The sequence below is a fragment of the Cucumis sativus genome, chromosome 5, assembly GCF_000004075.3.
Source record: "Cucumis sativus cultivar 9930 chromosome 5, Cucumber_9930_V3, whole genome shotgun sequence".
NCBI classification, from domain to species: Eukaryota; Viridiplantae; Streptophyta; class Magnoliopsida; order Cucurbitales; family Cucurbitaceae; genus Cucumis; species Cucumis sativus.
The window spans coordinates 6,702,769-6,725,501 of record NC_026659.2 but is presented as its reverse complement, the minus strand read 5'-3'; the positions used below and the strand labels follow the sequence as shown (position 1 = coordinate 6,725,501).

At 34.7% G+C, this 22,733-nt stretch overlaps 3 protein-coding genes and 1 pseudogene across 4 annotated transcripts; all 4 read left to right on the top strand.

Moving 5' to 3' along the window:
• The first annotated feature begins 4,779 nt into the window (after positions 1–4,779).
• LOC101212487 lies at positions 4,780–8,135 on the top strand (annotated as a pseudogene).
• On the top strand, positions 4,788–7,948 carry LOC105434409 (protein WHAT'S THIS FACTOR 9, mitochondrial). Its single transcript, XM_031885540.1, has 3 exons — positions 4,788–4,917; positions 5,038–6,477; positions 7,417–7,948. The coding sequence occupies exon 2, from the start codon at positions 5,094–5,096 to the stop codon at positions 6,363–6,365; it is 1,272 nt and encodes a 423-aa protein (XP_031741400.1). The 5' UTR covers positions 4,788–4,917; positions 5,038–5,093; the 3' UTR covers positions 6,366–6,477; positions 7,417–7,948.
• Positions 8,136–10,770: 2,635 nt separating the features above from the next.
• Positions 10,771–15,109, top strand: LOC101212245 (uroporphyrinogen decarboxylase). The gene is made up of 6 exons (XM_004146400.3): positions 10,771–11,057; positions 11,754–11,875; positions 13,451–13,561; positions 13,681–13,869; positions 13,967–14,092; positions 14,319–15,109. The coding sequence occupies exons 1-6, from the start codon at positions 10,943–10,945 to the stop codon at positions 14,832–14,834; spliced, it is 1,179 nt and encodes a 392-aa protein (XP_004146448.1). The 5' UTR covers positions 10,771–10,942; the 3' UTR covers positions 14,835–15,109.
• A 216-nt stretch (positions 15,110–15,325) lies between these two features.
• Positions 15,326–22,548, top strand: LOC101219662 (phosphoglucan phosphatase LSF2, chloroplastic). Of its 2 annotated transcripts, none has more exons than XM_011656729.2 (5): positions 15,326–15,758; positions 16,615–16,820; positions 21,333–21,503; positions 21,739–21,942; positions 22,134–22,548. In XM_011656729.2, the coding sequence occupies exons 1-4, from the start codon at positions 15,491–15,493 to the stop codon at positions 21,940–21,942; spliced, it is 849 nt and encodes a 282-aa protein (XP_011655031.1). In that variant the 5' UTR covers positions 15,326–15,490; the 3' UTR covers positions 22,134–22,548. The 2 variants fall into 2 exon arrangements, with proteins under 2 accessions (XP_011655031.1, XP_011655032.1); XM_011656730.2 differs by having other exon boundaries at positions 22,114–22,548.
• The last annotated feature ends 185 nt before the right edge of the window (positions 22,549–22,733 follow it).

Below are 22,733 nucleotides of genomic sequence, written 5' to 3'. Positions count from 1 at the left end.
CCTTAAGTTATGTGAATATATTTGTTAGATACCATTAGGGTTTTCTTTTTTTTCATTCGAATTTTGGTTTCCTTTTGTCGCTTCAATAATAAATCACGCGGTCCTTTTTTTTTTCTGGGTCTTTCGGCTGTTGTTGGTTACCAAATGATGTCATTGTCTCATGGATGAATTCAACGTGGTTTCATCCTAAATCATAAAAGCTAATTGCTCTCGGTGCTAATATAGTTCCTCCATGCTTACCTATTTTAGAATCAAATTAACTTTTTTCATATCTAAAATTAAGGATTGATGCTAATATAGTAAAAAAAATGGCTTGAGAGGTCGAGTATCATTTATCATGATCAAACCAAGAATTTGTGCTTGGTTATTTTAGCACCGGATTAATTTTAGCTAGGGAATAGAAATCAAATTTTCGAAACGAGTTTTGAAAATAAAGTAAACTTGGCAAAAGAAAAAAAACTTCAAATTTAGACGAAAAGATGTTATATGATGTGTAATCAGGTAATATTTAGATTGGTCATCGAATTTTACATTGAAAATTATCCCCAAGTCTGGAAACTAACGTCTTGAAAACAATATTTTCTGATAGAATCTTAAATGATACTAACATTTTGAAATCAAACTAAGAACTATGACATTAAGCATTGTTATCAACAATTTTTACTAATTTCCTAACTATTTGCATAGAAGGGTAATAGAATTATAATGCTAAATTCATAAGTATACCAACCAACACCTTAAATCTGATTAAACACATACTTTCATACAAGTGTGAAAGCAGAGAGTTAAGGTAATGTAAAGGGAAAAAAAACACTTTCATGAAGGTTCTTCTTCGATGGAATTAGTCAATCTCCACTTGCTTTGGGATCTCAAATGGACTCCAAGGCAATTCTCCACAAACTTTCTAATTTTTAGGGCAAGAACTCTCTTTTTAAGTGTGATTATGTGCTAACTTCCATCCCTTTAGTGATTAAGTTGAATTAAGTGGAAGATAATTCAATGTAAATGTTGAAATACTTAATCTGGTTAATTTTGGAAATTTTAATATATATACATACATATACATATACGTAATACTGTTATATAAATATAAGTAATATTGTTAGAATTTATGTCCTAAAATTCATGGTTTGTAATCATATTCTATTCAATAAAAGACGTTATTGATACTATAATCTTAAAGTCAATAAGCTAAGGACCCGAGGCTATTATTGAGTAATTTTGAACCTTATGTATGAGACATAAACATGGATTAAGCTCGAGTATATAACATAAATAGTCTATAGTATACGATTACGGTTGAGCATCTTATTTTGGAAACACTATGGATGTGGTCCGCTTTGTAGTTAGTACAAATGATATGATCGTGCATTGTTCATGTAGAGACATAGAAGTGGGAGCATCCTACGTAAAGAGTTTACATGAGATTGGAACCATGAAGTAGTCACTTTTAGGTTATAACACTGTTGACTTTAATAAAACTGACTATTTCATTTATAAATATTCAATGTAACTTAATCTTAATCATGAGCTAACTATGAACTTCTATTCACATGAAATTATTCTTAGATCTACATAGGTGAGGGGAGCTCAATGGCACTGACCCAACAAGTCTCCCATTTCAAGGGTAAGATCGGGTAGATAGCTAGAGACATAGGATGCAAGACAAAATTCACTACTACCCAAATTAGGGATAGTAGATAGGTTGTTCCCTTAAGGACTGAATCCAAGTCTTGAACAAAAGGTCCCACCCTTTCATTGGCCCGAAAGGGATTTAGTTTATAGATTGGACCTTAAACAAATTGTTCAATAATAGATCAGTGGGACTTAAGGAGCAAAATGTAGTCTTGGAGGTAAAACAATACTTTGACCAACTAAGGTTACAAACAACCTGTGAAGGATTAACTTATTTATCATAGTTATATCATATGCACACAAATATATCTATAGTGAAAGGAGTGCAAGTATGAGACTTTAGTGACATGACTCGTTAGTTAACGAAGGTTGATTAACTCGATCTAAAAGAGTTTAGCTAGTTAATCTTGGATCGTTGGAGCCCATGATCTATAGGTCCATTAGTTTTTTCTCCGCTAGCTCCCAAAGAATCAACTTAGAACATTATGATGGAATAATTCGAATTGTTCGAATTAGGTAAAGAGAGAGAAACCAATGAATATATTTGATATAGTCGTCGGTTATAAGTTTAAGATAGAGTTTCATGTTTAAATGTGATTTAAATATTAAAAATATGAATATATATTCGTATTAGGAAGCTCAGAATTGATGGAAGTTATCAAAGTTGTGAAAAGTCACAATGTTGACTTTTGACTTTGAGAAGTCAAACTTTGACCGACTTTATATTCAAATATGATTGATTTTCGGAGAAATGAATGCGGATTCATTTTCGAGAGATCGGAATTAGTCAAGACGAATAAAATGGTAAAAAGACAAAATGTTGACTTTTGACTTGAAAAAGTCAAACTTTGAATTTGATTTAAGTGTCAAATTACCATATTGCCCTTAAGACTAATTGATTTAAATGTCATTTGTTTTAAAAGTTTATGACAATTTATAATTATATTTTTTAATAATTAAAAAAGGAACACGATTGTTTAACCCCTTTTTTCTATATGATTTGTAAATGAAAAAATTAAATCTAAATTAAAATGTATGTATTATTGTTTTACATCCATTTTAAAATTTAAAGAAAATCAATGTGTTCTACAACTTGGACGTCGTCGATTACGACCCTATCTGTGTGACTATGTCTATGCACATATAAAATTGATGGACTGACATCCATGTATGAAGAAGATGGATCGACTCCTAAATTAAAATATCCTATACTAGACCCCTTAAATCATAATACCCTAGGCCAAATGTTGACATCATCATCATCAAACTATCTAACCAACTTGGCTCTAGATCTGTGACATAAGAGGCATTTCTTCTGCATTATGGTAAACATTATCGAGTTCAACTTCTTCCACTTGAGCACGTCCCCTATGAACTGGTGGAAGTACAATAGGTATATCATACGTATAATGTAGCTCCTACTAGGGTGTGTCATCGATCAGTCTGTAAACCTCGATTCCCGAGTCTTTAGAGAAATTTTTAAGTATTTTTTAAGTTTCAAAATTTCTAAGTAGCTTAAGGATGTATCTTTGTGAAAATGGGTAGGAAAAAGAATTTATCGAGATCTTAAGTACTTATTGCCGAATTAAAGACAAGTATAGTGATTTTGAGCTAAAAAGAATTTACTTCAACATTTGGTTAAAATAGACATTTGAACGATGTTTTTCAAAAATCATGGAAAGTACGTAGTTGTAGATATGTCTTGGTTGGAGTGCCATGAAAACCTTAAAAAGTCAAGAAAAGGGCTAGAAGACAAGAGAGGGTGTGACAGTTTGGTATCAAAGCAAAAGTTAGCTTCTAGGGAACAAAATAGTTAAGGTGTAAGTTGTGTTTGGATAGTCTGATACTAGTTAGGTATCAGTGCAAGTTTGATTTTTGAGGTATAAAAGTCCAAGTTGAATTCTTGAATAATCTGTTATAGGTTTGACTTTAAGACCCTAATGCTACAGGAAAACTAGAAAGAAGTAGTTCATAAGTAATGAGTCATATGTGGACTAGCAGCCAACATACATAAGCGACAAATGGAATAACATGATCTTACCTGAAAACTTGTAAGTATATTTTATTTCTTAAATGATAGACTCAATTTGTAAGGTTTGAAATTTATGTCACTTGTAAACTCTATGGATCAAAGAAATAGGTTTACAACCTCGGAATTAAAAGCTTTAGGAGCTAAGGTGTTTAGAGGATCAAATGTTCTAGATGAAGCAAATGAATGGTCGGTGATTGTGGAATGCTTCAGGATTATCAGGTGCCCTGCAGATTAACAAGTGGAACTAGCAGAAACTTTGTTAGAAGATGAAGCAAACGAATGGTGGAAAAGAATTAAGGAAAGATTATCTAATAAAGAAAGAAAGCACTCGGTTGTGTTTCAAGAGATGTTTAGGAAGGAATTTTTTTTTAACACATTACTTTATAACGAAAGAAAAGAAACAAAGACAAGTTGTAAGACAACAATTACGAAAGAAGAGTATAGGAAGTTTTTACTCAAAGCTACAACAATGGAGTTTTAATCAATCAATTGGATAATATTCAATAGTTAAGAAGTCAGAAAATAAATCAGTACCTAGGATGGGGTAAAAGATCTTTGTGTCGTAATTGTGGAAGATTCTACAAGAATCAATGTATTATAGAAGCATATGTTTGTTATTAGTGCAAACAATTCGAGCATTTTGAAAGGGAATGTCCTCAATTGAGGCTGAAGGCGTAAAGGAATTCGTAAGATGAGTCACAAGTAGGTAAACAAACAAAAATTACTTCATCAATTAGAGGAGAACTCGTGATATAAAGCAAAAGGAAGCGATGGAGTAACTAAGAATCGTTCAAGTAAGTTGTTGCTATAAAGTTATAACTATGTTATCTTCTTATTCTGAATAAAAGTTGTGCGTTGTCACTATAAGGTTTCTAATTTAAGAGAGAAATTTAGATAAAGGATGATTAAATTTCGAGAATGAAATTTCTTAAAGAGGAAGGAAATTGTAAACCTCGATCCCAAATCTTTAAAAAAAATTTAGATTATAACTATATTATCTTCTTATTCTAAATCACGACCATACTAATTTTTAAATTTATTATTTTTACAATTTAAAAGATAGAGTTGTATGACTTAAATAACTTTTGCTATTTTTTTAAACTACCTTGTGTTGGGAGACGTTTTTAGTAAAAGAAAAGGGAGCATCTCCTTCACCTTCTTCTTCTTCCTTTGACCTACACGCCGCCAACTCTCCACCTTCAATCAGCCGCTGCCGTCGGTAGCCATGAAGTTGGAAAATAAAGTTTTGGGTAAGTTGTGTTATTGGGTTCTTTTGGTAACCCACTAGTTATGAGTTTGGATATATGGTTTTGTGGTAATTCGGCTGTTTTCGTTCTTGAGTAGTTGAGCTTTTTTCATGTTTCATTCAGCTAATGGTAAACCCCATCTCCGTTGACCATTCGTTCACAAATTCCGAATTTCCATAATGAACAACAAGTTCTTTTCCTCTTTAATTCTTCAATATCGATGCCAAAGCCCCAAGCTTTTTCTGTACCATCAATGGCGAGGAATAGCCAAGGTTCGTCTTAAATGGGTTAAGAATCGGAGTCTCGATCACATCATTGACACGGAGACCGATTTGAAGGCCGCTTGCCTTCTCAAGAACGCCATTAAGCGCTCCTCTACTGGCTTTATCACTGCCAAATCCATCGCCAACTGGCAAAAGCTACTTGGCCTCACAATCCCTGTTATTCGATTCATTCGGAGGTACCCAACTCTCTTTCACGAATTTCCTCATTCTCGTTATGCTAATCTGCCTTGCTTTCGTATGACGGATACTGCGCTATTATTAGATCAGGAAGAGGGTAGTATACATCAATTTCACGAGAGTGACACTGTTGAAAGACTTTGTAGAGTGCTTATGATGATGAAAACTAGGACTGTTCCACTTCAATCCTTGCGTCCCTTAGAATGGGATCTTGGTCTGCCATGTGATTTTGAGAGGTCATTGGTTCCAAGGTATCCAGATCATTTTCGATTAGTGAAGGCCTCCAATGGGGATTGGTGTCTCCGGCTTAAGGAATGGCGGGAGGAATTTGCAGTTTCAGCCTTGCAAAGGAGCAATGAGAGTTCTGGATTGGGGGATGCATATAGGCAATTCAAAAAGGGGTGTACCACATTGGCTTTTCCTCAGAGTTTTCCAAGGGGATATGGGGCACAAAATAAGGTAAAGGCTTGGATGGAAGAGTTTCAGAAGTTACCTTACATTTCTCCATATGAGAGTTGTAGGCAGGTCGATCCCAACAGTGATCTCATGGAGAAAAGAGTTGTTGGGGTTCTACATGAGCTTTTGAGTTTGACTCTTCACAAAAAAACTAAAAGAAATTATTTGAGAAGCTTGAGAGAGGAAATGGATCTCCCTCATAAGTTCACTCGAATCTTCACCCGATATCCTGGAATTTTTTATCTCTCCTTGAAGTGTAAGACCACCACCGTTTCTCTCAAAGAAGGGTATCAACGAGGAAAGCTAGTGACCCCACATCCGTTGACATGTCTAAGGGAGAAGTTTTATCATGTCATGAAGACTGGACTGTTATACCGTGGGAGAGGCGCTGCAATGTTGGAAAAGGAGGGCATTTTGCTTAATAATACAGTTGAGGTGGTGGAGGATGGTTCAAATACTGAATCAGATGAGATAGGTGATGATGAATGTTTGGAGGATGACAACTCACGAGTAGAGGAATCTGATTCAGATTAATAGACCAAACATTGGACTATCCTCCTTTGCTAGTGGATCCTTCCTTTGCTAGTTGACCAAAAAGAGGGACTAAAATGAATGCCTCCGGCTCCTGTTTATCTATAAGAAAATTGTGAGCTTTCTCTTTTCCTTATGTTTATTTATCCTGCTGCTTCTTGCTCGAAAAAAGTTGTGCAGCAATGCTAAAGCCTTGTAGTTTTTTCTCTTAGACACAAGTTAATTCTTCATCATTTTTGTTTCACTATTTAAATCAATACTATGTTTCATACGGATCCCTATGTTCCTACATTCCATTTGGGTTTGCTGAGGACCCTAAAAAGTTAGGGAAATTAGGCAGCAATTTATTTGATTGCAATTTAGGCAGTTTGAGTGACATCTTTTGTTTTTCTTTCAGCTTCATTAGTAGTCTCCATTTGGGGAATCAGCATTGTCCCATATAATAAAATTTTGTATAGTTTATGTGATAAAGGCACATAGGCTATTGAGGAGAGAAATGCTTTCTAGTGAACAGAGATTTGGAAAGATGGTATCGTATTATGCACTATTCGTGACTCGCAAAATGAAATGCAGAAGCTTTGCTATGAAAAAAACAACTTATTTTTCATACTTCATACTTCATACGTTCATACTCAAAACTTGATCCAGTAGAAAGTTGAAGAGGACATGGCTGGTTAAGAAATTATTTATCTGCTACTTTGTACGGATTTGAGTAACTAGTAAGTTTAGTTTTATAACTTTTGGCCTTTCTTTGTCTCTGTTATACTTGGAGAAAGAGTTGTTCTGGCACATGTTTTCAAGTTCAGACATTGCGATGCATTTTGTTTGTTTTTTTTTTTTTTTTTTGTTTTTTGTTTCTGTTTGAAACCATATCCGGAAGGTTTATGTATTAGCTCATAAGATAAACAAACCCTAAATTATACATGGCCTTTGAGATGTTGTGTTGTATCAAACAGTTGGATTCTTACCATAGTTGATTCAAAGAAAGACTGACTACCATAGCTGTTGAATTAATTCATCAGAACTAATGAATTCGTTCGTTTCTATGTTGCAGAGAAGAACAATATGGGTTTGAACTTGAACCAAATTAGTTTGTTTAGAAGAAGCATTATTGTCAATAGCAAAGACCTAATACAGTTGACATCTGTCCGAACATTCACTGCCGGAGGCAAATCAAAGAAGGGATCTAAAGGGGGTGCAGCTGTCGATGCTCCTAAAGCATCAATACTAAGTAAAGAGGGGTGAGGTCTACTACCGTAGTTGGTGCCAATATTCTCAACGAAGGTGTAGATCCAAAAGTTATGGCAGACTCGGAGTATTCTATTTGGCTGTGGCATTTGCTTGATAAACATCTACCTCTAAGCGAATTGCGGAGGAGGAATGTCAAAACCCTTCCCTACGCAGATTTCAAATGCTTTGTTAAATTGGATACTCGAGCAAGAATCAAGGAAAACACCTCTACTGAGGCCAAGAATTGATGTAATAATCTAGTAGAGGCACACTTTCTTATTGTTTCTCTTGTGGATGCAAGTAAAACCCCTCATGTGGAATGTTGTTAATAACTAGCAAAGTCCCATCTTCGTTGATTTGTGCTGCTATCCCATTTTCTTTCTCATCACTTTCAAAGCCCATTTGTCTTGCTTTCTGTTAGTTTCTTCGGCCATATTGAAAGCAGACCAGTTAGGTGCAATTGGTGAACCATCCTTGTTGTATTCTTTTTTATTCTTTTGTACGAAGAAAGAAGAGAAGTCAATGATATCGGGTTGTAAGTGATCTCATCGGACCATTTATAAAACATGACATGACAGATTGATAATTTCGTTAAATGCAAGTATCACATATCTGTGAAAGGTGGTGATAGATCTGTGAAGGATGTGATCTCGATAGATCTGTGAAGGATAGTGATCCCGAGGAATACCAGTTAAGGGACATGTACAATACACATCCATTCTAATAGCCAAAGTTAACAAACACCACAGTCCAAAGCATGTACCAAACATCATAATCATGACATGAAACATCAACAAGTCCATAATCATTATCCATATAAAATGCAAATCATGATCCATATAACATGTATAATCATCGTATAATATTAGTCATCAATTAGAGCATCACATTATGCATTTTAGCTACCATTAATGTATAATAGTAAATACATGTAACATCTTAAATTCGAACATAGTAGAATATCTTGGGAGATGAACCAAAAATACTCTCTAGTATGCCAAAAATACTCCCTAGTTGACTGTAAAAATTCTCAATTAATTTGATCCTAATAATAAAGAAAATTTTTATTATCTTAATTAATAAAATTAACAATAGGCTATCATCCAAAAATTCTCCTAAATTACCTTACCTAGAAGTTGAAACCAATTTAATCTTTGGTGAGAAAATTTCACAAATTAACTTCTAAAATTCATCAACAAATCCTTCGAGAAAACTCCCAATTAGATAAAAAAGATAAATTTATTTTCAAACACATAATTAACGTATATCCAAAATCCACAAATTAACCTAAACATAATAAAAAATAATTACTAACTTTACTTAATAAAAATATTAGTTATGTTCAAACATTAATCCACGATAGACATGCAAACAATTGTTATTCTTTTCCCACGATAAGCATATGCAAATAATTATCCAGCCTTCACAATTTAACCATAATCTTAGGCTATACAGATAGTTCACCATCACAAACATATCACAGACTATGCATATAACTGTATCACAATTATCACATAATTGTATCACTATTATCACACAATAATCCAACTCTCAGTTAGGAATCCAATAGTATAACACTTACATTATGTTATCCTAAGTTCCTAGCTCCAAACGAAGCCACAACTCCGTCCATGCATCAACAAATTTTGCCTAACAAATTACTAATTTAATTATATTACTTACCAACTTACTGAAGGGAGATAACCTTAATTTCTCTTAACCTTCATTAACTACACAAATCCTCAAGCTTTTCCAAAGGGTAAACTTAACTTATATTCTCAAATACTGAGAAAAAACAAAGGAATCAAGGCTACAAAAATTTAAAATAGAAAATCTTTAAAATAAAATTAGAGAAAATTGAGTTGAGATTTGTGTAGTTAATGAAGGTGTGATTGGGCCAAAAGTCATGCGAACAGAGTAGAAAAAAGAAGAATAATTTGAAGATGTTGATTTGCAAGTAACTCTGAAGAAAAATAACAACAATAATAAGGTGGAAAGGAAAGTGATTTATCGAACAAGAACAATAACACTCTAATTACACTGGAAAACGATCATCAAAACTCTGAAGAATTTGAAGTAAATCATATGATTTTTTAGAAGTTCTCTTCTGATCATACTTTGTTAATGAGTTTATTTTATTTTTGGATTGTTTGAAAATTTTCTTTTAAAACTCAAGGACAAGCTTTCTTTTGGGAGGAGTAGAATGGAGGAAGAACATGGTAAGTGAGTGATACTCTAGCTTAATTTTCTTTTTACTCTCACTTGGAATAAACTCTATAAATATGAGCAATTCTCCTCTTCCATAAATCACATTAACATTCTAATCAAATATTTACAATCTTGATTCTTAGAGGATTAATCCTTGAGGGGCTACACAAGCTACATCAATTTTATATTGGAAATGTTAAAAAGATAATTACTTAAATGAAAATGATTGACCAACATATTATAGATCCTATTGTTGGATACACATTGGTCTTTCTTTTTCGTTCAAATGGATAATAACTATCACTTTACTAGAAAATCACCTTTTTGGTTTGAACGAAGTCAAAGAATAAGTATATGGTTTCTTGAAAATGAATATGAAAGGTAAAAGAAACAACTTAAATCACATTTACCGACACAAATCAATATTGGTGTAATCGTAACGAGACTTTGTTGATATATTAATTGTAATAGGCAAAAATCGCAAATGTAATTAGATTGCTTTTATCGAGTTTACTTAAAACTATAAATAAGTCACACTTACTATTACCGTAACGGTTACCATTATCATTTGACTCTGCTCGATAATTGAAACAATAAATGTGACATATTATACCGTTCATATTGTAATGGCAATTTGTCCAAAGTTAATGAATGTTGATTTCATTGAAGCTTAGAGTTTGTAAATGTATTAGATACTCTTCTAGCTATTAACAAGAACCAAAGTTTGAACGAATAATCTGAAAGGATGGAGTTAGACAAGAGAATTGATTAAGTATGAGATTAGGGGTTGGAATTACATAATGTGCAAGAAAAATGATCGTATCTAGTATCTATTAAACCATCATCTTTCTTTACAAATGGTTCAAATCACCTGATCGTATTTAAAGAAAATGAACATAGAAATGGTAGACATGGCACGCAATGGTACGGACTATGGATTGCATTTGATAAGGTGATTTATATAGTTAACGCCCTTATCCTTTTTATCCACAATTGCGATTCCCATTCCCTTTCTCTCTGTCTTCTTCCCCAACTCAACTCATCTTCACACCAATACACTTTGCTGGCACAGAAGGAGATGATAAAGACGATTTACACCACTTTGAGCTTTTGAATTTGACTTTCTCTTCTACAACAAGATCATGTCGTGCATTCACAACAGCCCATTACCTTGTTTCTCTGCTTCTTCTTCTTCTTCTTTCTCCAGACGAAATGGTTGCGCTTCTTTTAAGCCTCGAATTCATTGTTCTCTTGGAGGTATTCTTCTTTTTCTGATTTGGGTTTTGTTTAATTTCCCAATTTGAGGTTGTTTTGGAATCATTGGATTTGAAAGAAACCGAGGTTTGACTCCTGTTTGTTGATTATTTCTCTACTGGGTTGTGGAATTGAATCTTCAATTTGGATTGTTTCAGTCGGTGTTAGGGTTTTGATTTGTGAAGTGGAAATATTAAGAGCTTTGATGATGGAGCTGACTTTCTTTTCATGATGTGTTAAAGACGTTTTGGGTTTTTCTATCTTGTTACGTCTTTGCTTAGTTCATTTTTCCAATGAAATTAGTGCAGAATTGAAGTCAATCGTCTTACACATGTGGAAATTCTGCATTTGCGTTTGTGAGCCCTGCCATTGAACTCAAAAGAATTAGGTGGATAAGTCATAACTCATAAGTTATTGTTTTTTTATACATTCTTAACACTTGATAAGTATAGGATATGCTAAATTGTAAAAGTTTAAGTGGAGCGTTTATGGTATAGTTATCATCATTGTTATTCTGTATATGTTATTACCAACGGTGTATTACAGCATATACCATCAACCAAGAAGTCCGAGGCTTGAATCTACCAGTGAAAAAAAAAATGCTACTAATGTCATGTGAAGCTTTTCTGGTTGTGAGAAAGTAAGATAATTTCAACATTCATAAGAATAAAAATTCTGATGCAAGATAATCACATTCAGGAACTGTAGCAGAACCGAAACCTACCACTTCTGCAGAACCATTATTGCTTAATGCTGTTCGTGGAGAGGATGTGGAAAGACCCCCAGTCTGGTTGATGAGACAGGCAGGGAGGTACATGAAGGCAGGTTTATACGGCTAAAGATCTCCATAGCCTTTCACTTTTTGACATTTTCTTTCATATATCTTGACTTTACCAGAGTTTTTTTTCCCTTCAGATGGTTTAAAGTCAATTGGATTTCAAATTTATCTTTTCTAGATTGCATTGTTATATTGTGATGGTCGGCTTTCTCAATTGATATGGTTATTATACTACCTTTCTTTTATGCCCTTTTACTTGAAATGACTGTCTTTTGCAATCTGCAGAGGATTTAGTGCGAATTAAACCCCCATTAACTTGATAGTAATAGTACCCATGTAATGGTCTGGGAATATATTTCATTAGTTCACCCCAATTTTTTTTCTACAAGAATCTGTTTCTATTTAGCTTCTTTGTGATATTGTATCTGTTCATTTAAATAAGTTCTCTTTTTGGTACGATGAGGAATCATGTTCTATAAATCACAAATTTGCTTCTGTTCTTAAGATGCTAAACCTTGAAGTTGTTCTTGAAGAGAGATTTTTTTCCTTACCTAGACATGAACATATTATTGTTGTTGCTGTTGATGCTGTTGTGAAAATAATGACTTTAATTGAGAAAGAATGAAAGAATACACGAGCGTACAAAAAACCAAAACCACAAAAAAGCCAGGGACTCTGTGAAATCACACCTATAGAATAATTTCAAAAGGTTTTCGGCTAAGGGAAACATGAAAACGAACAAGGGACCAAAGCTCTCTATGTTCCCTCTCAACTCCCATAAACACCCTACTGTTTCATTCGTCTGCCAGAACCCTGCATCTCAACAAGCCAGAGAAACCAGCCTCTCTCCCCAAAAGATGGACTGAGAAGGAACTCCTTGATCATATCACTAACATCTCTATGAAGAAAACTCATTGTACCAAATGACTGGAAAAAGGAATCCCAAACACCAACGCAAAATCACATTGCCAAAGAATATGATCCAGGTCTTCATCTGCCTTTAGATACATAATACGACAAAAAGAAATAATACAACAAAAAAGCCCAACCTTAAAACCCTGAAAGACATGAGCATATTAATAGATGTAAAGTAATAAAAATATTTATTGGATGAAAACTCCAAGAAGACGTGAAAAGAGAACAAAAAAAGAGAAACTTTCAGAGAATGAGGATATAAAGGCGCCCGAAACAGTACAAAGATCAAAGAAATAGAAATCCATGTGCATTGCTGAAAAACCAGTTTACTTCCAAGGAAAAATCTTTGCTAGTTTTGTTATATACATACACAAATAACTGTTCTTATTCAATGAATGATTATTCAATTGTGATGAACACAAATAACTTATGACACTTTGTTTTCTGTGATACTCTTGAGTCTTGGCTGTGGATTGATGTAGATTTGAACAGAAAAGATGAGCTGATAGATTTAATTAATTCTTTGTGAAAAATATTTAGTGAGCCATCTACAAATGAAAGTGAGAAAGAGAATGAGATTCTGTCATTTTATACAATAAGTTTGATTCCGGGCTTGCATAAATTTATTTTGTATGAGCAACTCTCTTTGAAATTTGGAACTTTTTTAAGCCGGATCTGATGTTATGCACACCTGTTGCAACAGAGTTACCAAGTCATTTGTGAAAAGTACCCTTCATTTCGTCAGAGATCAGAAAATACAGATCTTGTTGTAGAAATTTCACTTCAGCCATGGAAAGTCTTTAAGCCTGATGGGGTGAGCTATCATATCAAGAAAGCAATTATTATTTTGACAGTTATAGTCATGACTTAGTTCTTTGATATGATTTGTTTGTTGCCCTTATTAGATTCTATTTATGTTGATGGTTGCAACAGGTGATCTTATTCTCAGACATTCTCACTCCACTTTCAGGGATGAATATTCCCTTCGACATTGTCAAAGGTAAGGGTCCAATCATCGCCAATCCTATAAGTGAAGCTGCTCAAGTTGACCAAGTGAGGGAATTTATCCCTGAAGAAAATGTTCCATATGTTGGGGAAGCTCTGACGATTCTCCGAAAAGAGGTCTTAAATGCCATGCATTGTTTACGTCTATGGTTCAATTTCGTAATGTATTATATTATCAATGTTTTATATATTTATCATGTATTTTCCTTTCCAGGTTGACAACAAAGCAGCAGTTCTAGGTTTTGTTGGGGCTCCATTCACCCTTGCATCATACGTGGTTGAAGGTGGTTCATCAAAGCACTTTTCAAAAATAAAAAGGCTTGCTTTCTCTCAGCCAAAGGTAAATGCCATGTGCTGATTTGGAATCAATCGTAAAATTATCTTTGTTTTGAGTTGACATCACCAGATATTTGTTAACTTGTCTCTTTATATAACTATACATCTGAATATGTCTGTCCTCAGTTTATAAATGGATGGATATCTTCACCAAAATACTCAAAAACCCTGCCTGCTTTCTGCTTAAATAAGCAAGCATAGTAAGCATTAACCCTTCATTCCCCCTGCAGGTTCTTCATGCATTGCTCCAGAAGTTTACGAGCTCAATGGCCAGGTACGTTCAATACCAAGCAGACAGAGGAGCACAAGCAGTTCAAATATTTGATTCATGGGCCACAGAGCTCAGCCCCGTGGACTTCGAAGAATTCAGTCTCCCCTACTTGAAGCAGATTGTCGAGTCTGTGAAGAAAACACATCCAAACCTTCCACTAATTCTTTATGCAAGTGGATCTGGGGGCTTACTTGAAAGGCTGGCTTCAACGGGTGTCGACGTTGTTAGCTTAGATTGGACAGTCGATATGGCTGAAGGTAGAAGGCGATTGGGAGCAGACATAGCAGTTCAGGGTAATGTCGACCCAGGTGTTCTCTTCGGTTCCAAGGAATTTATCACCAAAAGAATAAATGACACTGTGAAGAAGGCAGGCAAAGGGAAGCACATTTTGAATCTTGGTCATGGCATTGTTGTGGGTACTCCTGAGGAAAATGTAGCTCATTTCTTTGAGGTTGCTAAAGGAATTAGATATTAGTGGATTGCTGAGATCGATTTGTTATTCTGTTTAGTTGAATTTTTGTAGTTTTGTAAACTTAATATTCTCTTTGTTGAGTGTCAGAAAGCATATAGAGACTGATTCTTCGTAATATTAATTTAGATCTTGGTTAAACTATGTACAATGGCCTAAGGGCATGCATTGTTACTATCCTATTTTCTTATTAAGCGAGGATTTAGGGAAACTGAAGATCCAATGTTTAACATATAATTTTTTGAATGGACAATTTATTTGTACTATAGTGAGATGTCAAAGAATTATGTTTATATTGGCAAATGGTGTGTTTTTCACTGTTAGTTAATTTGTTTTTGACTAAATAATATGTTTTTGTAGGTGTATGCAAGTGATATATTACTTTGATATTGAAATAATTTTTAATTATTAGAACAAGTTGTTGCAATATTAATAAGGGCCGAAGAGTAAATACTCAAAGAACTAATAATTTAAGAAATAAAAACAATAAGAATGATAATAAATAGAAGCATATGGTAGTGGTGAGTTGTGGAAGTTATTTTCACGTGGAAGGTCGGCGGATTTGCTCCTCAAGCTCCCAAGTTTATTTATTCTATACAATTTCATCGCACAAATTTTGATTACTTCGATCGTTATTTGCGGTTTTTCATCTCAAGAAGAAAATGGGAGCTGCTAATCTCCCTTGTTTTTCATCGCTTTTTGGAGTTTTTCCACTTCAAAACAATGCTCCCAACAAATTTTTACCATTTTCTTCAATTCTTTCAAAACCCCTTTACCGATTCAACAGGATTTGCTGCGGAGTGCCTGAGAGTGGAATTCAGCAAAACCCATCAACTTCCAGACCTTCCTCTTCCAAGAACAGGATGGAAGACTACAATTTAGCTATGAAGAAGATGATGAGGAACCCCTATGAGTATCACCATGAACTGGGTCAGTTTCTTCTTTTTTTTTAATGTTTTTACTCAACCCCATTTTGTATGTTGCAACGTTTCAATCGCTCTGCTTCTGCAAATTCGATAACGGGTAATTTTGGGGGAATTTGTTTTATTTGAAATGAGAAATGAATGGATAGTAATTGAGAAGTTGATGTATTGAAGTGCTTTTTTGATTTTGGTATGAGATGTGCACCGTTGAGCTCTCTTTGTGGACTTTTAGATGATTTACGGTAGCTTTTTGCTGAAGTTACAAAAAGCTAGTGGTGGTTTGAGAAATTAATTAGAGGGTCTAGAGTTTTATTGGCATACCAACATTGATAACATCTTTGAACTACGAGTACGGCAGAGCGTGAGAGGCACTCCGTCCTCTGGATTTTCAATATAACATCTTTGAATTGTTTGGTAAGTGTAAAAGAATTGTGGGTCATCTCTTTTTGTTTGGATGAAAAAGTTTCAGGTTATGAAATCTCATATTGGAAGCAGTTTTACTGGTCACTAAGGTCCTGTTTGGTTCTATTTCAGGAGATAAGTCAACGGACAACAATTCTTTAACAGATAAACTTTTGCTGACAGAACACAGGGTTTTATCTTTCAGTAAAACTTTTTCTGTTTTCATCTGAAAACAAAGAGAAGATTGAAAGAATGAATATAAATTTTGGCTTTAATAAATTAATGTTTTTGAAATTCATTTTCTAGTTCACATTTGGCAAAACATAAATTTTTTGTGCTCGTGGCATCTAGCTTAAAATACATAAAATGATGAACAGATTTGTTAAAATATACTTATTCCAATATGAAGCGATATCAGTCTGCTAAAAACTGATGTATAGTCACAATGCTCCTCCAATCAGGGATGAATTATACTGTGATAGCTGACAATTTGATTGTCGGTTCCCAGCCTCAAAAACCTGAAGATATCAATTTCTTGAAAGAGGAAGAAGGTGTTGCCTATATTCTGAATTTACAGCAGGACAAGGATGTTGAGTACTGGGGAATCGACTTACAATCAATTATAGAAAGATGTAAAGAACTTGGAATTCATCATATGAGGCAGCCGGTAAGTACAATTTGTTTTAATGGCAATGTGGGATTAAATCTTTTGCAGAGCCATTTTCAAATACACTGTGTTCTCTCCCTTTTATCTTTTCCTTGTCCTATCTTTTAACTGTTTTATAGACTTTGTTGGAGTTAGAGCCAAACATGAAAGAACTCCTTAATGCATTCTATAGAATAGAATTCAATATATATAGGCATACATGGAAACCCTAAATAAAGACTAGTAAATTACAAGGACAAAGGACTAATAAGCTCCTATAGTTATATATACTATAACACTGCCCCTCAAACAGAAGCATATAATCATGCGCAACTTGTTACATGGGTCCTCTATTCGAGCTCCATTCTAAACTTTTGTAAAGATATCTCCTAATTGTTCTCCAATGTTCAAATATTCAATAGACATCAGATCTTCTTGTATTTTTTCCCAAACAAAATGACCATGAATCTCAATTTGTTTGGTACGCTCATAAAATACTGGGTTAGATGCAATATGGAGAGTAGCTTGATTGCCATGCCACAACTTAGTCAAAATTGTAGTGTCACTCAATCAAGAATTGATGTAACCACATTATTTCACACATTGATTATGTCATTGCTCTATATTCTTACTCAGCACTTGATTGAAACTACGTTTTGTTTCTTACTCTTCCCTGAAACCAAATTGCCTCCTACAACAACTCAATACCTAGAAGTTGATCTCTGTCTTCTTTTCATCGTGTCCAATCAACATCTGAAAAACATTCAACGTTCATATGATCATGATCTTTATATAAGATCACACGTCTAGGTGCAGCCTTAAGGTAACATAGAATTTGTTGTACTGCATCTGAATGTTTCACTGTGGGTTAGGTCATAAACTGGCTTACAATGCTTGCCAAATAAGCTATGTTTAGATGTGTTACTAACTTACTATAAGGTAATTCAACTTTCCAACCAGTCTTCTATATTTCTCAGAATCCTTAAATGGTTCTCCATCTTTTAAAAGTTTTAGAGCAGGCATCATCACAGAGTACTGCATGGCTTGGTTCCCAATTTTCCTGTCTCAAATAACAAATCAAGCACATATTTTCTCTGTGAAATAAAAATAACCTGCTTGCTTCTCATTACTTCAATGCCCAAAAAGTACTTTAGCACTCCTAAATCTTTAGTGTGAAATTGACTTTGGAGGAAAGATTTAATAGACAACATATATGATGTATCATTGTCGGTTATAACGATATACAACAGGTTGAATAATTCCACACATAGATCTTCAACAGAAAACTAAGTGATTCAATCTGCTATTCTTCATTCCAAACTGCTCATGTTTGACTAAATTTTCCAAACCATGCACATGGACTTTGCTTCAAACCATACAAGGATTTGTCAAGACGACACACTTTATCATTCTCCTCTTGAGCAACAAACCCAGGTGGTTTCTCCATGTATACTTCCTCTTGAAGATCACCGTAGAGAAAGGCATTTTTAATGTAAAGGCCGTTCTTGAGATACTGCCATAGAAATGAATAACAGTAATAGGAGAGAATAAATCAAAATAGTCAATCTCATACGTATGAGCATAACCTTTAGCCACTAGGCGTGCTTTTAAACAAGCTATTGATCTATCGAGATTAACCTTAATTGCAAACACCCATTTGCACCAAATAGTCTTCTCTCCTATCGGAAAAGATCCCAAGTACCATATCATCTAAGGCATTAACGTCTTCAATCATTGCACTATGCCTCCTACAATGAAACAAAGTTCGTGAACGGTCTTATGTATTGAGATAGAGTCAGATAATTGGTCATAAGATACACAAGTAGCAATAGATTAAATACAAGAACATTTACCTTTACGAAAGGCAATGGGAAGCTCATCACTTGGTCCTAGATCTGATAACAAATAGTCTTTTGGGACAGAATGTTCACCTGGAGGTTGTTGCCGACGAGAGTAGACTTTAGTTATATGTGGACGATTGGAGTCAGATGCTGGAGGAGACAGATTAGTGGAGGGAGTTGGAGAAGTGAGAGTGTAAATAAAAAATCACCCTCCTCCCCTTGACTCATACTAGGCAAAAGGGTAGTGAAAAGCTTATCCTGAAAAAAGTAACGTCTCGAGATACAAAATATCTATTTAAACTTGGACAATAACATCTATATTATTTTTTAACACGAGAATAGCTTAAGAAAATGCACTTATAAAACTTGGGGTCTAACTTTGTCAATTAGGACAAACATCTCGGACAAAACAAGTACAACAAAATATTTTAGACTCAATAGGAATCAATTGTTTTGTTGGAAAGAGAACATGATAAGGAATCTGACCTTGAGGAGCCGATGAAGGCATTCGATTTATAAGGAAACAGGTTGTTGAAATTGCATCAACCCAAAAATGCTTTGGAACAGACATTTGAAAGGATAATGCACGTGAAGTTTCAAGCATATTCGCATTCCTTCATTCTGCAACCCCATTTTGAATATCCTTCATTCTGCAACCCCATTTTGGGATGGAGTATCAGCACAAGATGATTGGTGAATGATTTCATGTGTACAAAGGTAGACTTTATTAAACCACCAATTCATCCAAAAGCTTAAGCTGGTGGTTGAAGGCAAATTTAATTATATATCACCAACACTCCCCCTCACTTGTGGGCTTGAAATATCTGAAAGGCCCAACAAGTGGAAATTGATTTTAATTGGGGAGGAAACGACAAGAAATATCTGAAAGGCCCAACAAGTGGAAATTGATTTTAATTGGGGAGGAAACGACAATGCAGGGGCTTGAACACAGGACCTCCCTGGACCACCTGCTCTGATACCATATTAAACCACCAATTCATCCAAAAGCTTAAGCTGGTGGTTGAAGGCAAATTTAATTATATATCACCAACAGACTTAATTGCTTCTGAAAAATAAGCATGAAAATTGCAGAAATGAGAAAGTAACTCAGAACGATTTTTCATAAAATACAAAGAAGTTATGCGAGAGTGATCATCAACAAAGGTGACAAAATATCGAAATCAGACACAGCTAAACATAGACCCAAATATCATAATGAACTATCTTGAAAGGGGAATTTGACTGTTTATCAGCTCTAGGATTGGAGTTAAGACGATAAAATTTGGCAAACTGACATGAGTCACAATTAAATAAAGAAAAGTTATGAACTTGAGGACAAACTTTTCTTAAGACTGAGAGAGATGGATGAACAGATGATAATGGGAATCAAAAGGAGAAACAACTCTAGAACAAACAACAATTGTTGATGCCGATACTTGGTCACCAAAACTGTAAAGTCCTCTAGATTCATGTCCTTTCCCAATAACCTTCTTAGTTACCAGATCCTGAAATATGTAATAGCCAACTTTCCCAATAACCTTCTTAGTTACCAGATCCTCAAATATGTAATAGCCAATATAGAATGAGACACAACAGTTAAGATCACGAGTGAGTAATCTGACCAATAGAGATCAAGTAAAATGGCAACTGAGGTAAATGTAGGACAAATGAAAAAGAGTATAGGGTGAGATTTACAGTGCCATATACAATAACAGAAGACTTTGATTCATTTGCTAAAGTAACACTAGTCATGGATGTAGATGACAAAATTGTAGAAAATAATTTGGGATTACCTGTCATATACAAGCAGTACCACTGGGATCTATGACCCACTGTGTAGAGGAGGAATGGAGACAATGATTCATGTTACCTGGTTGTAATAGGGGCACATACAATTGACGAAGGAGATGCTTTCAATGAGTTTTGGTACTTTTGAGATTCAGTAGACAAACCATGGATTGATTGAGCTTGCAATTGAACCAAATTAGGCATGACTATGGGATCTTGTTTGGTCCTAGGATAGGAACAACCACACCAACAAGTCACGCCAAACCAAATGAGGAAAAACAACCACACAAAACGAGCTAAAATTAGCCACCAAATAGAACAAATCAGCTACAACACCTAGAAACAAACAGATTTTTTTCAAATATCGTCACTCTCGAATGGATTTCAATGTTGAAGGCACAAAATGATGAAAATGGCAGACCTCGATGGAATACGGCGGCGTTTTATCTGGGTTGGGTGGTGTTGAGAAATGGTCACTCAAACCGATGACCCAAATGCACCCAAAATTTGTGAGAAGCAAACCCTAGAGTAATTGTCAAACAAATATTCTAAACCCTACACAGCTCTAATACCATGTTGAAGTTGGAGCTAAATATGAAAGAACTCCGTATTTTATGCAATAAATGACAAAAGACTAATGAGCTTCTATAAAAGACTAATGAGCTTCTATAATTATATATATACTATAACAGACTTCACCAAATGCATAATCTTTTTCTCATTTAGTTTCTTTTGAGCTTTCCCTTGCATTAAGAACCTAAAATAGGAAAAGAGAGAAAGGAATGATAAAAGTATGCAATAGAAGTGATTAATTAGTTTCTCTTGAAGCAACGTATCACTCCTTATGAATTTGTAGGCTTATTTGTTATCTACTTACACGTTGAACTAACTTGTTCTTTGTTAGGCAAAAGATTTCGATCCTGATTCCCTGAGAACTGGATTGCCTAAAGCTGTTTCCTTGTTAGAATGGGCAATTTCAAAGGGCAAAGGAAAAGTATATGTGCATTGCACTGCTGGACTTGGAAGAGCCCCGGCAGTTGCAATAGCCTACTTGTATTGGTTTTGCGGAATGAATGTAAGTTCTTTTTTCCTTGAAACTTATGTTCTAAATTTAAAATGTCCGCCCTACACAACTTTTGAGGCCAGAAACTATTTTTCAGGGGGAAAAAGAGATGGGAAATCTATATCAACATTTCATTTCTAAACTGCTATCATATAAATGTTAATGTTTTCTTACTTGCAAAGGCTTCTTCACCAGTTCTCCATTGAAGTTACTGACTCATTGGCTTCTTCTTTTGGCTATGTGACAGTTGAATACAGCATATGAAGCACTGACTTCTAAAAGACCTTGTGGACCAAGTAAAAGAGCGATCCGTGGAGCGACATATGATCTATCTAAAAATGATCCATGGAAGGAGCCATTTGAGAGCCTTCCAGATAATGCATTCGAGGATATTGCAGATTGGGAAAGAAACTTGATTCGGGATCGGGTTCGTGCTCTCCGTAGAACTTGAGTAAGTATTCAGTCTTTTGCCTGGCTCATTTAGTTTGTTTTCCTTTGTTTTTTCTTCTTCCTTTTGTTGCTTTATCTGCATTATCAGTGTTTTGAAATAGAATTGCCCAAGGAATCTAAATACATAGCTGTGCTGTTCATAGTAGGTATTTACATTATACCGATATTTCAGGAGCGTGTCAATGCGTGCAGGTTCAATGTCCTTCCATTTTTATGAGGGTGATGGACTGGAGAACATATAATGTGGTAGTTTTGCTTGCTGTTATTGTCATAGGCTATGGAGAATAAGAGTTGGGACTAATACATGTAGCAATAGAGGTGAACCAGTCTCAATTGGTAAATTTGAAGCCAGATGTATACAAAACACTATATTGAATCAAAATAATAAATATTTGCTCTAGTGTTGCACTTGATGTGTGCACAGAAATTTAGTTTCCTAATCTTGAAATTGTCTTCAGGCCAAGAAAAGGAATTCTCGTTTGTCTAAGAATAACCTTGCTGTCAACTCAGATCATTGCAATTTTGTTTGTGTTTGATATGAGAACTGTAAACTAATTGTGCTACCTTTAATGGATTAATAAACCTCTCATAAATTTTGTTCCTTCAATCTCCTTACTTAATTCACCTTAGCTTCCAAACTTTCAAATACTGTATATATTCTTAATGTTTGTTGCTTTTCTTTTAATTATATTAATAAATATTCGACATGGCTACATCTTTTTTGTTCCTTAATTTGATGGAAATTATCAAAGGTGCAAATGTTAGCTCGTCTATGTCAGGTTTAAAAATGGA

Coding starts and splice junctions, on each gene's coding strand:
- LOC101219662 (XM_011656729.2), top strand. CDS start 15,491: ATGGGAGCTGCTAATCTCCCTTGTTTTTCATCGCTTTTTGGAGTTTTT. Junction 15,759..16,614: donor TGAGTATCACCATGAACTGG/GTCAGTTTCTTC, acceptor TCCTCCAATCAG/GGATGAATTATACTGTGATA. Junction 21,504..21,738: donor ATTGGTTTTGCGGAATGAAT/GTAAGTTCTTTT, acceptor GCTATGTGACAG/TTGAATACAGCATATGAAGC.
- LOC101212245 (XM_004146400.3), top strand. CDS start 10,943: ATGTCGTGCATTCACAACAGCCCATTACCTTGTTTCTCTGCTTCTTCT. Junction 11,058..11,753: donor AATTCATTGTTCTCTTGGAG/GTATTCTTCTTT, acceptor AATCACATTCAG/GAACTGTAGCAGAACCGAAA. Junction 13,870..13,966: donor TGACGATTCTCCGAAAAGAG/GTCTTAAATGCC, acceptor TTTCCTTTCCAG/GTTGACAACAAAGCAGCAGT.
- LOC105434409 (XM_031885540.1), top strand. CDS start 5,094: ATGAACAACAAGTTCTTTTCCTCTTTAATTCTTCAATATCGATGCCAA.